The following is a 16,857-nucleotide window of genomic DNA, read 5'->3' on the forward strand; positions in this document are numbered from 1 at the left end:
CAGGAATGTTATAGCCAAATTCAAGAACTATCAGATCAAGGAAAAAATATTACAAGCTGCTAAGAAGTCATTCAGATACCATGGAACCACAGTGAGGATAACACAGGATCTGGCTGCATCAACACTGAAGGACCAAAAGGCAAGGAATATGTAATTCTAGAGAGCAAGGGAACTAGGTCTACAACCAAGAATCAACTACCCAGCAAAGCTGGGGACAATAGTCTTACAGGGGAAAGTATGGTTAGGTAACAAAATAGAAGAATTCCAAGAATTTGCAAAGAAAATACCAGACCTGAACAGAAATTTGATATCCAAGCACAGAACTCAAGAGAATCATAAAAAGGTAATTAAAAAAGAGGGGGAAAAGAAAAACAAAACAAAAACAAAAAAACAAAACTTTTTAAAGAGACCCAATAAGTTAAAAGATATATATCCCTATAAAAAAATAGGTGATTGATAACTCTTAAATATTGTTATTATCACCTGGGCAGCTAGAAGAATTATACTTAGAGGGAAGAGTGATAAACTGTATTGGATGAAATGCCAAGACAAAAATATGTATATAGATATTTGTATGCATAAATACACACACACACACACACACACACACACACACACACACACAACTAGAGATTAAAAAAGAGGTTAATGCTAAAAGAAATGGGAAAAGATACAAAAGGGGGATAAATTAATATGTCATAAAGAAGCACATGATGGGAGGAGGGTAGAACATCAATACACTGGAAGGGTAAAGAGGTTGGAGATAGAAAATATTCAACTCTTAAGTGCATTGAAATTGACTCAAAGAGGGAAGAACAATCAAATACATTGCAGCAGAGAATTTATTTGTGCCCTATAGGGAAAAAGCAGGGTAACAAACAAACTGGTGGGGAGGGAAGCAGTACAAGAGAGGAAGAGGGTATGTGTGTGTGTGGGTAGTTTAAAAAGACTGTAAAGAAGGGAAGGGGGGTAGAAAGGGAAGTAAAATAAGGGTGGGAAGTAGGGGGACTGATTAAAAACAAAACATTGGTATAGAAGGAAATAGGGAAAGAAGAAAAGGCATGACTAGGAGTGGAAATCAAAATGCTGGGAAATACACAGCTGGTAATCATAACTCTGAATGTGAATGCAATGAACTCACCCATAAAACGCAAGTGAATAGCAGAGTGGATTAGAATTCAAAACCCCACCATATGCTGTCTGAAAGAAATACACATGAGGAAGATAGACATGCAAAGGGTAAAAGTAAGAGAACGGAGACAAATATATTGGGCAACAACTGATAAAAAGAAGGCAGGAGTCTCAATCATGATATCTGACAAAGCCAAAGTAAAAATAAATCTAGTTAAGGTTAGGGAAGGTAATTACATCCTGATAAAAGGCAGTATAGACAATGAGGAAATATCAGTCCTCAACATGTATGCACCAAATGGCATAACATCCAAATTTCTAAAGGAGAAACTGTGGACCTCAAGGATGAAATAGATAGAAAAACTATACTAGTGGGAGACTTGAATCTTCCTCTATCAGAACTAGATAAATCAAACCAAAAATTAAATAAGAAAGAGGTAAGAGAAGTGAATAAGTCTTGGAAAAATTAGAGTCAATAGATCTGTGGAGAAAACTAATAGGGACAAAAAGGAATATACTTTTTTTCAGCAGCATATGGTACATTCACAAAGAGTGACCATGTACCAGGGAATAGAAACATTGAAAGCAAGTGCAAAAGAGCAGAAAAAATATCTTCACAGATCAAAATGCAATGAAAATAATAATTAGTAAGGGCTGTGAATCTCAAAAATTCTCAGACCCTACTTCATAAGATTTGGTTAAGACCATTCCCCATTTAAACAATGAAGGGACTTAGTCAGGAATGTGAGAACTCTACTCCACCTATACTTAAGCATACTTTAGGGGAAAATAAAGTTGTAAACTCTTTACTGAACAATGAAAAAGTACTTAACTCATACTTATAGTGAAGCAAAAGCCTTAAGCTAAGTCTATTTTTAGGAAGGTGCTAAGTACCTATGAAGGTCAGGCAACTTGAAAACTTGCAAATTGCAAAGAGGTGTGAACTTACTCAAAAGTTCAGTCGACTCAGGTGTGAATTACTCAAAAGTTTAGTCTACTCAGGTGTGAATTAAGAATGGTCTGTCCTTTGGAAAATGTCTACCATGATTGGTAGATGTGAGAACTTAGGGGAGGTGACATAGGAGAAAATTCTCTTTAAAAGCAGGTAAAAAAAAGGCCTCTGGAGATTCAGCTTGCCAAAGCTGAATTGGAGAGAGGCAGCTTGCCAGAGCTGCCTTGAAGGGCTTGGTGGCTGAACTGGTGGCTCTCTCTTAACACTAGAATCTTGCTTGGGACAAATCTTGTGGTGAGTGGATAAAAGACTGACTGATCTCTCTCTTAAGGCTTAAAAGCCTAGGATGGCCTATCTCTTTTCTCATTGGTTCCTCTTACTCTCTCTTTTTCAATAATTCATTATTTGTATTAATTAAAATCTCCATAAAAACCCAGCTGACTTGGGTATATTTCATATTTGGGAATTTTTCCCTGGCGACCACTTTATATTTGATTTAACTCAAGACACTGTCTTGAAACTATATTTCTGCAGTCACAGTTTAAGGCAACCACTCTTTTATTTGTAACAGGGTACATGGAGAAGCAAATAAAAAATTAATTGGAAATTAAACAATATGATTCTCCAGAATCGGTTAAAGAATAAATCATAGAAAAAATTAACAATTTCCTTGAAGAAAATGTCAGTGATGAGACATTCTTTAAAAATCTATGGGATGCAGCCAAAGCAGTGCTCAGAGGGAAATTTATATCCTTGATTTCATATATTAACAAATTAGAGAGGGCAGAGGTCAATGAATTGGTCGTGCAAAATAAAAAAACTAGAAAGTGAACAAATTAAAAACCCTCAGATTAAGACTAAATTAGAGATCCTAAAAATCAAAGGAGAAATTAAAACTGACAATATCCAATATGAAAAGGGAGACCTCACCTCTAATGAAGAGGAAATAAAGGCAATCATTAAAAACTATTATGCCCAATTATATGGCAATAAATATGGCAATCTAGGTGATATGGATGAATATTTACAAAAATATAAATTGCCTAGACGAACAGGGGAAGACTATATAAACAACCCCATATCAAAAAAGAAATTGAACAAGCTATCAAAGAACTCCCTAAGAAAAAATACCCAGGTCTATATGGATTCACAAATGAATTCTATCAAACATTCAAAGAACAATAAATCCCACTGTTGTTCAAACTATATGACAGAATAAGCAAAGGAGGAGTTCTACCAAATTTCTTTTACGGCACATATATGGTGCTGATTCCAAAGCCCAGGCAGGTAAAAACAGAGAAAGAAAACTACAGACCAATCTCCTTAATGAATATAGATGCAAAACTCTTAAATAGGATACTAGCAAAAAGACTCCAGCAAGTGATCACGAAGGTTATGCACTATGACCAAGTATGATTCATACCAGGAATGCAAGGATGGTTCAGTATTAGGAAAACCATCGACATAATTGACCATATTAACAAGCAAACTGACAAAAATCATAGGATTATCTCAATAGATGCAGAAAAAGCCTTTGACAAAATTCAACACCCATTCCTATTGAAAACACTAGAAAGTATAGGAATAGAAGGGCCTTTCCTAAAAATAATAAACAGTATATATCTAAAACCATCAGCAAACATCATCTGCAATGGGGATAAACTAGAAGCCATCCCAATAAGAACAGGAGTGAAACAAGGATGCCCATTATCACCTTTATTATTTAACATTGTACTAGAAACACTAGCAGTAGCAATTAGAGAAGAAAAAGAAATTGAAGGCATTAAAATAGGCAATGAGGAGACCAAGCTATCACTCTTTGCAGATGATATGATGGTCTACTTAAAGAACACCATAAAACCAACCAAAAAGCTAGTCAAAATAATCAACACCTTAGCAAAGTTGCAGGATACAAAATAAATCCACATAAACCATCAGCATTTCTATATATTTCCAACACATCTCAGCAGCAAGAACTAGAAAGAGAAATTCCATTTAAAATCACCCTAGACAATGGAATCTTAGGAATCTATCTGTTGAGACAAACACAGGAACTATATGAATACAACTACAAAACACTCTCCACACAATTCAAACTAGATCTAAACAATTGGAAAAACATTGACGGCTCATGGGTAGGACGAGCTAACATAAAAAATATGACAATGGTACCCAAATTAATTTACTTATTTAGTGACATACTTGTTGAGCTACCAAAAAACTTTTTTACTGAATTAGAAAAAAACCATAACAATATTCAGTTGGAAGAACAAAAGATCAAGGATATCCAGGGAACTCATGGAAAATAAATGTGAAAGAAGGAGGCCTTGCAGTCCCAGATCTCAAACTATACTGTAATATTTATTGGGAAAGGAAATAGGAAGATTGAAAAACAGGGGGGATAATGGGAGGTTGGAGGAGTGTGGAGGAGTTAAGGAGAGAGAGGGAACACTGGTGAGGCAAGGGAGGGAGATGCCCCCTGCTGAGAGGAAACAGCAGGGGTCCAATAAGGACCGTTTGTCATTCAAAGACAAACAAACACAAACTGTTAGTCTAGTTTCCTTTCCACAATACTATAAAGCAGTGGTCATCAAAACAATTTGGTACTGGCTAAGAGACAGAAAGGAGGATCAGTGGAATAGATTTGGGGTAAGTGACCTCAGCAAGACAGTCTATGATAAGCCCAAAGATCCCAGCTTTTGGGACCAAAATCCACTATTTGATAAAAAAAAAAGTCCTGGGAATTGGAAGACAATATGGGAGAGAGTAGATTTGAATCAACATCTCAAACCCTACACCAAGATAAACTCAGAATGGGTGAATGACTTGAATATAAAGAAGGAAACTATAAGCAAATTAGGTGAATACAGAATAGTATACATGTCAGCTCTTTGGGAAAGGAAGGACTTTCAAACCACGGAAGAGCTAGAATAAAATAACAAAACATAAAATCAATAATTCTGATTACATTAAATTAAAAAGTTTTTGTGCAAACAAAACTAATGCATCCAAAATTAAAAGGGAAGCAACAAATTGGGAAGCAATCTTCATAACAAAAACCTCTGACAAAGGTCTAATTACTCAAATTTATAACGAGCTAAACCAATTGTACAAAAAAATCAAGTCATTTCCCAATTGATAAATGGGCAGGGGACATGAATAGGCAATTTTCAGATAAAGAAATAAAAACTATTAATAAGAACATGAAAAGGTGTTCTAAATATCTTATAAGAGATATGCAAATCAAAACAACTCTGAGGTATCACCTCACACCTAGCAAATTGGCTAACATGACAAGCAATGGAAAGTAATGAATGTTGGAGGGGATGTCGCAAAGTCGGGACTGGTGGAGTTGTGAATTGATCCAACCATTCTGGAGGGCAATTTGGAACTATGCCCTTTGATCCAGCCATAACACTGCTGGGTTTATATCCCAAAGAGATAATAAGGAAAAAGACATGTACAAGAATATTCTTAGCTGTGCTGTTCGTGGTGGCAAAAATTGGAAAATGAGGGGATGCCCTTCAATTGGGGAATGGCTGAACAAATTGTGGTATATGTTGGTGATGGAATACTATTGGGCTAAAAGGAATGATAAAGTGGTGGAATTCCATGGGAACTGGAATGACCACTAGGAAGTGATGCAGAGTGAAAGGAGCAGAACCTGGAGAACATTGTACACAGAGACTGATACACTGTGGTACAATCGAATGTAATGGACTTCTCCATTAGTGGCTATGCAATGATCCTGAACAACTTGGAGAGATCTACGAGAAAAAACACTATCCACATTCAGAGGAAAAACTGTGGGAGTAGAAACAACTGCTTGATTACATGGGTCGAGGGGATATGGCTGGGGATGTAGACTCTAAAGGAACATCCTAATGCAAATAGCAACAACATAGAAATGGGTTCTGATCAAGGACACATGTAATACCCAGTGGAATTGCGTGTTGGCTATGGGAAGGACGGGGGGGAGGGGAGGGAGGGAAAGAATATGATTCTTGTAATGTTCTAAATTAACTAATTTAAAAAAAACAATAAAAATGCAGAATGATTGATGCCAGTAACAATACTACTTAGACATTAATAGAAAAGCCAACTGATAAAAGTGTGTTGAAAAAAGTTCACAGGGAAGTGTGTATGTCTCTATGTGTTTGTCTGTCTGTCTGGTGAAGGACATGAGGGGAATGAGAATATGGTGTAATGATTGGCATATATTCTGTCTTACTCCTAGAGTTTGTTTTTGACATTGGGGGGGGGGGGGGGAGTTCCTTCTTTCTTTCCTCATGCCTAAAAAAACAATTAAGCCAGTATCTTCAAGAAATTCATTATGTTTCAAGGTAACAGAAGTCTTTCAGGAATTTATTTAGAAAAAATAATGAGCAATAAAGTCAGAAAAGGCACTATAGGACAAAGACATTTTTTTAATTTGGAAATTAAATAACAACAAAATGTTAAGGCATCTATTTAGTACAACTAAACATCATTATTATACTCATATGAAACAGCATAAGGAACTCACCTCCAGCTCTTTAGAAGGAACCCCTTGGTCTAGTAGGCCACGTAACATTCGGATCACACATTTCAACTTGTTACCAGTATAAATTCCTGAAGGAAGGACCTTGACGACAGGGAGGGCAGAGAGCTCTTTGTTTGTTAAAAAGGGGTGATCTGCAAAGAAAAGGAAGGGGATCCATATGTACAGACATATTTATAGAAGCTCTGTTTGTGGGGTCAAAGGATTGGAAACTGGAAGCAGCTGGGGGAAAGCTGAATAAGTGATAGTATATGAATGTGAAGGAATACTATTGTGCAGGATGCTTTCAGAAAAACCTGGGACTTGTATGAACTGATGCAGAATGAAGTGAGCAGAACCAGGAAAACAATTTATACAATAGCAATGGTATTGTAAAGACTCAGGAACTCCAAACAATGTGATGATCAAACACAATTCCAGGGGACTTGTGATATATACCTGGCTACCTATCTCTTAATGAGGAGGTGAAGACATAGGTTGGTGGACATGTCAAGGGTGAGAATTTGTTTTGCTTTACTATATATGATGGGAGCAGGGGCTTTGTTTTTCTTGCTTTCTCACTAGGAGGGTAGGTCGTGTGAGGGAGAGAAGGTAGTTCATTAAAAAAAAAAATTATAAAAAGAGATTATCTAGAAGCCTAAAATGATTTTTTTTGGTAGCACTATAAGACCAATGAATTAGATATGGTAATCCTTAATTCAAGTATTTACGAATCACCGTAAAGAGATCACAGTCTAAGGAAGAAGATGCTATACAAACAAATAGTAAACCTAAGGTAGAGACAGGGCAAAGTGGAAGTAGTGTCAGAAGGAAAGCACTAAGATTAAGGAGGACTGTGAAAGCAGAACTTTAGGGAAACTAGAAGGCAGAGCTGAAGAAAGAGAGAATTCAGGGCATGGGGGACAGCCAGTAAAAAGACTCAGAGTTAAGAGATGGAGTACTGTGTGTGAGGAAAAGCTAGGAGATTGGTAAGTCTGTATTTCTGAGTATAGGGGTGGAGGGAAACATAACTTAAGTAGATAGGGAAGATAGAGAAACGGATTATAAAGAGCTTTAAGTATAACATGATTAGATCTGTGTCTAAGGAAAATCAGTTTCATAGCTGAGTGGAACAAGGAAGGAGTGGGGAGAGAGGTGGGGTAGGAAGACCCACTGGCAGCTATGGCAGTAGTCTAGGTGTGAGGAGATGAGGGCCTGCAACAGGGTGGTAGCAATATAAGAAGAAAAGGGAGCACATGCAAAAGACTGTACAAAAGTAAAGTCAACAGGCCTTGGCACCAGATTGGGTATAGAAGAGAGGGAGGAGTTGAAGATGACTCTTGGGTTTCAGGCTGAGTGACAGGAAGAGGGTAACTAGGGAATAGAGTAATAGGGAAATTCAGAAGAGGGAAGAGTTGAGGGATAGGGGAAGAAAATGAAGTTTGTTTTGTACATTTTTGCTATTGATTGATTGATGTCTTTTAATCTAAATCAAATCTTATATATTTTTACAACATAGCTACTGACTGTCACAAACTCTCTTCTCCAATGCAACTTTGCTAGCATCAATAAAAATGTCTATTTGTCTTAGCCTTTTTGTACATGTTGAGTTCAAGATGATAATGGACCATAGAGTTGGAGTTGTTCAATAGGGAAGATTGAGAGAAGAGACTGGAAGTCTGGACAGAGGTTAAGGCTGGACAAATAGATTTGAGAATTATCTGCAAAGAGAAAACAATTGAATCCATGGAAGCTGATGGAATCATCAAGAAAAATGGTATAGGACAAGAAGAGAGCCTGGGACAAAGCCATAGAGGACACCCAACAGGAGCAGATGAGACCTGAGCACACTAAGAGGCAATGGTTTGCCAAGGAAGAAAAGAATCAACAGAAAACAATGTCACAAAAAATCTAGAGAAGGGAGAGAAAGGGAGATTGAGAGTGTCAAAGAATACAGAGGTTAAGAATGATGAGGACTGAGAAAAGGCTATTAAACCGGCAAATTAAGAAATCACTGGTAATCTTGGAGAAAAGTAGTTTCAGATGAACAATAAAGTTGGAAGACAGATTGACAAGGATTAAGAAGAAGGTAAGAGGAAATTAAGTAGAGTCACTGACTTTGGATGGCCTTCTCAAAGGGTTTAGCTAAAAAAGGGAGAAGAGATATTAGGATAATGGTGAGCAAGGATGGAAGGGATGGTTTTTGAGGATGGGGCTATATAGGAACACTTTTAGGCAGCAGAGCAGCGGTCTATAGACAGGGAGCGACTGAAAATAAGTTAGACAGTGGGGATAATACTGGGGGAAATCTACTGGAGAAGACAAGATGGCAGGGCTAGGACATGGGCTAGGAGAAGGATCATCTATGGGGATGGAGACAGTGATAGAAGGCACATGAGTAATGTGAGATAGGAAAGACAGGACAAGAGGGAAGTTTCAACTAATGACGAATATGCACTCACACATCCATCAATCCATCCAAAAATGTGTATGTGTATACACAGAGAGAGAGAGAGAGAGAGAGAGAGAGAGAGAGAGAGAGAGAGAGAGAGAGAGGGAGGGAGAGAAAGGCCTGGCTACATTTTTGTAATATTGAAGTTTAGTGCACCAAAACTGGTAACCACATCTTGCCTTTAGAAAGATCTCCTTGGTTTATTGTTTCATTTGGCAACTTGTTACTTTCCCATACTTCATCTTCATTATCTTTCTTTCCTTCAAGCTTTTGAGTTAAGCTGTAAAAATCAAGGAAATTTGTGACATTTAATTTCACTTTTAAAAAACCATTTAAATACAGTGTACTTTTTTTTTTTAAACTTCCTGGTAATTTTCTAGGAAGCTACAATCCTGTGAAACTAATGTAAACTCCTACTGGATCTCTATGCACTGAGGACAAAATTACAACAAATGTGCCACCACTTAATTTCCTCTCTGGAAATTCCTGCACATGGAAAGATCCCTCTCCAGAGTGAGAAGGTGCATTAGTTTTTAGGCTTTCTTTTTCAGATAAGGTCATAAGTACACTCTCAAATGCAAACTCCTTCTATACTCTCTTGGGACCTGGTCCACTCTCTGCTCAATGTAACCAAGTTCTATCCAAAGCTTACAGGTGGTAGGAAGGATGAAAGAATCCAAAGAATTGGTTTGTTGGAAGACACAGTGGCCAGGAATTACCACTGACTAGTGGCAGTCTATTTGAAAGCCTCCAAGGAGATGGCACTCACCTTCTCTAATGGCATCCCATTCCACTTGTGAATTTTAAAGTGTTGTGGCCAGGGGAACCAGCAAGCCTCAGGGATCCCACCCTACTACTTTCCGGCATGGGATTGGTCTTCAATTGGACCAATTCCGTGCTAGGGAGGAGCCACCTCCCCACCACTTCCGGTTGCAGGATTGGACTATAAGGACCAATCTTGCTCCTGGGAGGACCCCTGAATCTGACAAGTAGCAGGGGCTCTAGTTAATTTCAGCTAGGGAAATCCAGTGGGTTTTTTTCTTTTAATAAAGTTTTTTAAAAAGATCAGAGAGTCAGAAAGTTTTTCTTTTAGCCCTTTCACACTGTTAAATAGCTGTCTAAATATTGGGTTGAGAGAAATGAGGTCTTGGGTTTGAATATGGCCTCAGACACTTCCAAATTGTGTGACCCTGGGTAAGTAAATTAGCCCACAGAGTCTCATGTTTACTGCTCTTTGGCCCTGGATCCAGTACACAGTATTGATTTTAAGATGGAAGGCAATGGATTAAAAAAGTATAAACTGACCTCTTGACAATTTCCACACATTGTTTCTGGATCTGTCCCCTGAGACTAGACAGAATAAGTCTAATGCTTCCCCATATGATAATACTTCAAATACTTGAACGTATCTCTCACGTCTTCTGAAGTCTTCTCTTTTTTTAAGCTAAACATATCCATATCCTTCAACACATTCTTATGACACAGAATCATGGTCCTTCACCAATCCTAAGTGCTTGTCCTCTCAACATTCTTCAGATTCTCAACATCCTTTTAAAACTGTGGTCCCCATAATTGAACACAATATTCCAGAAGAGGTTTGACAAAGACTGAGCACAGTGGGACTACCACCTGCTTGTTAGTGGAAACTATAGCTCTCTTAATATGGTTTAGGATTATATCAGCCCTTTTGGATGCTACATCATGCTACTTACTGACTTCTCATCATGCAGTCTACTAAAATCTTTAGGTCTTTTTCTGAATAATGATTATCATGTCTTCTCCATTTGTATTTGTGAAATTAATAGCTTTTATTCCAAGACTTTCCTTTGCATATATCCCTTTTCAATTTTATCCTATTTTATTAAGTCTAATGCTCTAGCCTGTCAAGATTTTTTAGAACGTTTTTGTCCAGTGTGTTCTCTATCTTTTATGTTTTGTGTCACTTGCAAATAAGATGGAAGAGTATTCCATCTATGCATTTATAAAAGTCAGGTGAATGTCAAGATATAGATATACATATAAGCACCAAAAACAAATGAATTAAATTTACCAGTCCAGGGGCAAGCCAAGATCCTGAGAGATGCTCTATTTCTCTAAGGACTTCCCACCATGTTGACATAGAATCATTAAAATTGTTCTTTCACCTCTTGCTAGCCTCTCCATAAAAAAAAGTATGGACACTTTAATGTTAGTTTTTCAATTATGAAAGCATTCTAGAAAGGTTATTTTAAATGACATAAGTAAATGCCCCTCCAAAAAGCATTAAGTGTATAAGAAATGCATAATATCTATAGCAATTGGACTGTTATAATTACTTTCATGTGATAATCAGTAGTCGGGACATTATTTTATCTATCTCAGGTCTCTGTATGATAATGGGACCCTGTGGTTGTTACTTAAAAGGTTAAATAGTTTTCCTGAGGAATAGTAGCATGCAATTGGGACAAGCTGATAATCTTGTCAGGAATATAATGGTTTTGTAGTTTTAAAATCTCTTTTTAAAAAGATATTTAAAACTTTTTTAAAAACACTGAGAATATTGAGAAAACATATTTATAAGATAAATAATGTCATCAGGGTGAAACCCTAGGAAGAAATATTTCTAGTCAGATAATTGTTTCTCTGGAAATAGTATGATGAAATCTTCTTCCCTACCCCCCCCCCCGGCTATTTTGAATTAAATGAAATTCAAACACAATTATCCTGATGACATGAGAAAATATTCAATCAAATTTTAACAACTAGGAGTTACAAAAATGTCAGTCTAAAAAAAATCAGTGAAGACCAGAATTGATTTTCTAAAAGGAAAAAGAACAAATTATTTTAAACCCACATTTAAGCAGAAAAAAACAACTGATTTTGAATAGACAATCAGAGTGTTTTCATTGAAGATACAGTTTAGAACTGCTAATATGGGATACTTACCTTTCATTTAATACTTTGTCTTCACAAAAGTCTTCAGAGGTATCTGCCTTTGTGGACTAATAAGAAGGAAACAGAAGAATTGAGTAACTGGAGTATCAAAAGGTCAGCCAGACTTAAATTCTCTTTCAACTTTATTCATATTCTTTAATTATCAATAGATCCTAAATCAAAAATCAGGAAACTCTCTAGTGAGGCCCACCTGTCCTCAAACCTTTTCATTGTCCCTAGCCTTGGTCAAGCATGGATCTACATTTCTCAAGTAGAAAAGAACTTCAAGGTATTTTCTAGCTTAAATTTGTGATAGATGGGGAGGGGAAAAGGAACATGAAAAACTTAAAACTTTTTAAAAGAAAATATATACCAGCATACTACCCCTGAATGGATTATAACTTCATACATGATTAGAGATTTGAGCTGTGATTTCATTAGTATCAAGCACTTCCAAATAAGGAAACTCCTTCTACCAATGTAGGTCATACTTTCTCTGCATTAAAGATTAAATGACTTTCCCTGGTTCAAGCAACACATATGTATAGGGGCAGAATTCAGGTGTTCCTGGCTCCAAATTGAGTAAGTAAATAATTGTACAATGCATACTATTATTTTCCCTCAAACCCCACCCCTCAAATTTTATTTACTCAATTCTGATAAGCAGTCTACAGTCCACGAAATTATTATTTTACACTTCTATTGTTATAGAGAGAACTATACAGAGGACATAAAGGGAAATGGTAGTCAGTCACCCAACAATTTAATTGACAATGGTGCCTAAAAGGCAGGAATCTTGTGGTAAAGACAGGACACCCAAGAAAGAGGAGAAAAAAATTAAACTGAATTTGTATGTAATTTTCTGTCAAAAAGTTGGAAAGCTTTCTAGAATCCTAACTAAGGGGAAAGTCATTCAATCTTTTTATTTTTACAATGAAAACAGTATAATTCATATGTCCATTTAATGATGGATTTTTATAATAGAAAAATAAAATAGATAGTTGCTTTAAAATTTCAAATACTCTTGAGTTGTTAATTGGAAAAAAAACAGTTGTAGACTTGGTTATTCTGCCAATCTTTATTCATCTGAGTTAAAGAAACCCCAATTAGCTTAGACTTTTATCAGTTTAAAAAGAGGAATTTCCTGGATCTTTTTTCACAATTTTCCCATTTTAAATTTTGTATAAACTTCTTTCCTCTACTATAACTTTAGGCTAATAACAAGACATACGGTTAATGACCTGGATAATTGAAACAAAAAAGGGCTATTAGTACAATATTGGTTCAGTCCTTATTTTAGTTATGGAGGCAGGGCAGATATATTACTTATGAATTTGTGGGATTTGTGGAAAAAAAGTTGACTTTTCCTTAATTGCATTTCTTCTTATTTTTTTTTTTGTTTCTGCTCTCTTCTTTGTTCTCTCGTTCAGACTTAATTTGTGCTATTTTCTTTCTTTTTCATTTCTGGCTTAGACTTCCAAAGGTCACCTAAAATTGATCTAAAGACTTTAAGAAAAGCCAATTCAGGACTTGGAAGAATGATTTGGATCAAGTTCAAGCAATTTGTCTCTTCAAGCCAGAAACTTTTGACATTTTATGTTACAACATTTGAATGTACCTTAGAATAAATAGGAAAGAAATTTATGAAATTCTAAAGTAGACTCGTTTATAGAAATCCTGTGTGGCTGAATGGAGAGAACAGTGATATGAGAGTTATAGGACTAAGATTTGGATCACTGAATTTGCCATTATCTATGGGCCAAGTCACTCCATCCTTTGGGTCTTATCTCCTTATCTGTAAAATGAGGGGAGTTATAGAAGGACTTGGTCCTCTCAGAACCCTTCCAGCTCTAGATCTAATAAACTATGATTTCATTACTCACAAAACTACAATTTTATTAGTTGGAATTATCATTGCCATATTGACTTGGCAAATTCTTTTGTCTTTTGACATATTTGAAACAAAAACTAGACATTAATGTTTTAAGAAAAATTTAGAAATGAAGCCATTAAATTTTTTAGAAATGTTCTGAAGAAGGCACTCAAAACATTATGTATGTATTTCTTATAAAGAAATAAAAATTTGAGAAAATTGACATTAAATTCCACAAAAGTTTTCCCACATAGATTATTAGCATTTTTATGATTAAGAACTTTAAAACCTAAAACTCATGATTCTCCTGAGGACTGGCTTGGACCCAATGTCCTTAGGTGGTAAATATTTTCTTTTCTGGCTGTAGAAGAGCATTGCACATACAAACATGTTCTTGCACACACATGTGCATTACTTAGTTATTTAGATTATATTTAAGAATAAAGCTTTGGCAGCTAGGTATCTCAGTGGATAGAGTCAAGACCTGGAGACAGGAGGTCCTGGGTTTGAATCTTGTCTGATACTTTCTGGTTGTCTGACCCTGGGCAAGTCACTTGATGCCCATTTTCTAGCTCTTACTGTTCTTCTGGTTAGAACCGATATTCAGTATTGATTCTAAGACAGAATGTAAGAGTAGACATTCTATTGAGGGGTCTTTTATAAGAGTCCACTAATTCTCTACATCACACTTTACACTGATTATCTCTTTTAAAGCACAAAATAGCTATGGGAGTTACTGCAAGTGGGATTATACCCATTTCACAAGTGGGGAAACAGAGTTGGGATTCACAAGGTAGTGGATTTAGAGACAGAAAGGACTAGAGATCATCTAGTCTGACATTCTCATCTTACACATGAAGAAACTGAGACCTGGAAAATTGTTCAAGAATCCTTGCACAAGGGTACACATTTAGAGGCGAGAGTCTAAAATGTAAGTCATTTTCTGATTCAAAAGCCAATATTCTTTCCATCATAGTATCATAATAAGACATATAAATGATGAATTGATCCAGAGGAAGAGAAAAGTTTGCATCATATCAATCAGTAGGCTTTTAACCATTTCTGAGACAGTTAAACTAATGGGGGAGCAAAGAAAAAGTAAAGAATTACTTCAAGTACAATAAGCAAGAGCAGAGTGGTGTAATACATAGAGTATTGGATTTGGAGGAAGGAAAATCTGGGTTCAAGTCCCACCTTGGACACTTAGGCATATGACCTTGGGCAAGTTACTTAAAGAAAGTGGAAAAGAATAAGCATTTATATAGCTTTTATTATATGCCAAGGACTATGCTTTTTATAGATACTATTTTATTTGATCTTAACTTCTTTACCTCTCTAAGCTCAGTTTCCTCATTTGTAAAATAAGGACACTGGACTCAATGACTTTTCTTGCTATAAAGCTCTATTTTTTTTTTTGCCTTTGTATTTCAGTTGCCTAGAATAGCACCTGGAAGACAACAGATGCTTAATAAATTCTTCCTGAATAAATAATTTAAAGGAATTTTTAATATTATGCAATAACATTTTATGATTTCCCCTTAGCTCTACATCCAGAAAATTATTTGAGCCTGAAGGTTCTAAATAGCAGTGTTAATATCTTGTCATTTAAATATTAGGAATAATACCTTTCTCCACCATGACTCTTTGGAAGTTTAGGACACTATTATATCATGTCAATGGCTTTCTTATATAATACATAGTTTAAATAATTTAGTTTATATCTCTTATTTTTGGTCATGTTAGATGTCATTTTCCAGGAGTCAAATTAGGTGACAATGATAGTTTTAAGTTATGAGATGAATTCTACAAATTTATCTAATTTTGATTTTGGCAGTTAATTCTCTAAGACAGTAAATATACATCATTGGCAAGTGTTGTTGATATTTTGTAACACTTCTCACCTCTGGAAAATCTTCAGGTAGAGAGTAGCCATCACAATCTGTGTCTTCTGCTTTCTCTTCTGCCAAATTCCTAAAAGTTTCTAGCATCCCTATAGGGTAGACATATTGGAATAGCAAAAGGAAATCAATTAAAACATAGAAGTAGGGAAATATTTTTATTCATGTAATAAAAGGTTCCATCCAAACCAAAAATACATAATAGTCCTTAAGTTCTAATCTGAAATAAAAATAACAAAATAAAATTTAAAAATGTATTGAATCAATTATCTCTTTCCAAAATCTATCCAAACTGAAATAGAACTGTGATTTTGGTTGGAGGATAAAGTTTGGGAATTAAAAAAAAATAAAGTAACAATAATGACAATATAACATCACATTCTTGGACCTCTTTAATAAGACAAATTTGTGCTAGATTTAATAGAGAAGAATGAATAAACAATTATTTAAATCTTTTGCTTGCCATAGCTCAAAGATGGAGTGAGAATTCAGGGTACCTCGGATTAACTCAAATTTGTTCTCTTGAAAAATGGCAGCCATGCACCAGTCAAGGTGCCCATCTGTGCATAATGGCTCTATGTGGGACACAAGTCACCTGCTATTGCATTATTGCAGTTCAATAGGTTCTGGGCTTCTTCATCCACAACATCCAACAAAGACTGGATGACTTCATCTTCTTGGGGATCATCTTCATAATTGATATCTTCTTGCACTTCAGTGTCTTGAAAATTAAAATCATAGGAACCATTATCATAAGAAATTTAGTGGAACCTTAGATGAAAAGTCCTATACTATCATTACTTCCATATGTGCTTGCTAGTTAATATTTTGAAACTGCATTTCAATTTCAAACAATCATAAGACTCTGGGGCTCTTGGTAAGGGGCAGAAATGATAGTAGCTGAAGTAATCAAATACAACTCAAAGCCTCTAACATTAAATAAAACAGCAAGCCAGGTCAGAGTTATTGGTCAAATGATAATAGCGAGAGCCAAAGTTAAGCTTCTGAAAGGTAATCACTTTTAGAGGAAGGAGATGATTTCTTTTTCTTTCTCATCCACCCTTTCTCTACAGACCACATCATTGGGTAACAAATCTAACCGGAAGCAGAAACACATTA

At 35.9% G+C, this 16,857-nt stretch overlaps 1 protein-coding gene across 14 annotated transcripts in view; it reads right to left on the bottom strand.

The window, feature by feature from the left end:
* The window catches only part of PTPN13 (protein tyrosine phosphatase non-receptor type 13), a 243,455-nt gene that overhangs the window by 13,183 nt on the left and 213,415 nt on the right, over positions 1-16,857 (bottom strand). For all 14 annotated transcript variants that reach the window (XM_056803189.1, XM_056803186.1, XM_056803185.1 and 11 more), the window contains 5 exons: positions 16,334-16,459; positions 15,742-15,830; positions 11,980-12,035; positions 9,234-9,334; positions 6,609-6,757 (listed from right to left, as the gene is read on the bottom strand). In XM_056803189.1, coding sequence (XP_056659167.1) covers positions 6,609-6,757; positions 9,234-9,334; positions 11,980-12,035; positions 15,742-15,830; positions 16,334-16,459 — 521 coding nt within the window. The remainder of the gene's footprint in view (positions 1-6,608; positions 6,758-9,233; positions 9,335-11,979; positions 12,036-15,741; positions 15,831-16,333; positions 16,460-16,857) is intronic.

The sequence above is a fragment of the Monodelphis domestica genome, chromosome 6 (assembly GCF_027887165.1).
Source record: "Monodelphis domestica isolate mMonDom1 chromosome 6, mMonDom1.pri, whole genome shotgun sequence".
NCBI lineage: Eukaryota > Metazoa > Chordata > Mammalia > Didelphimorphia > Didelphidae > Monodelphis > Monodelphis domestica.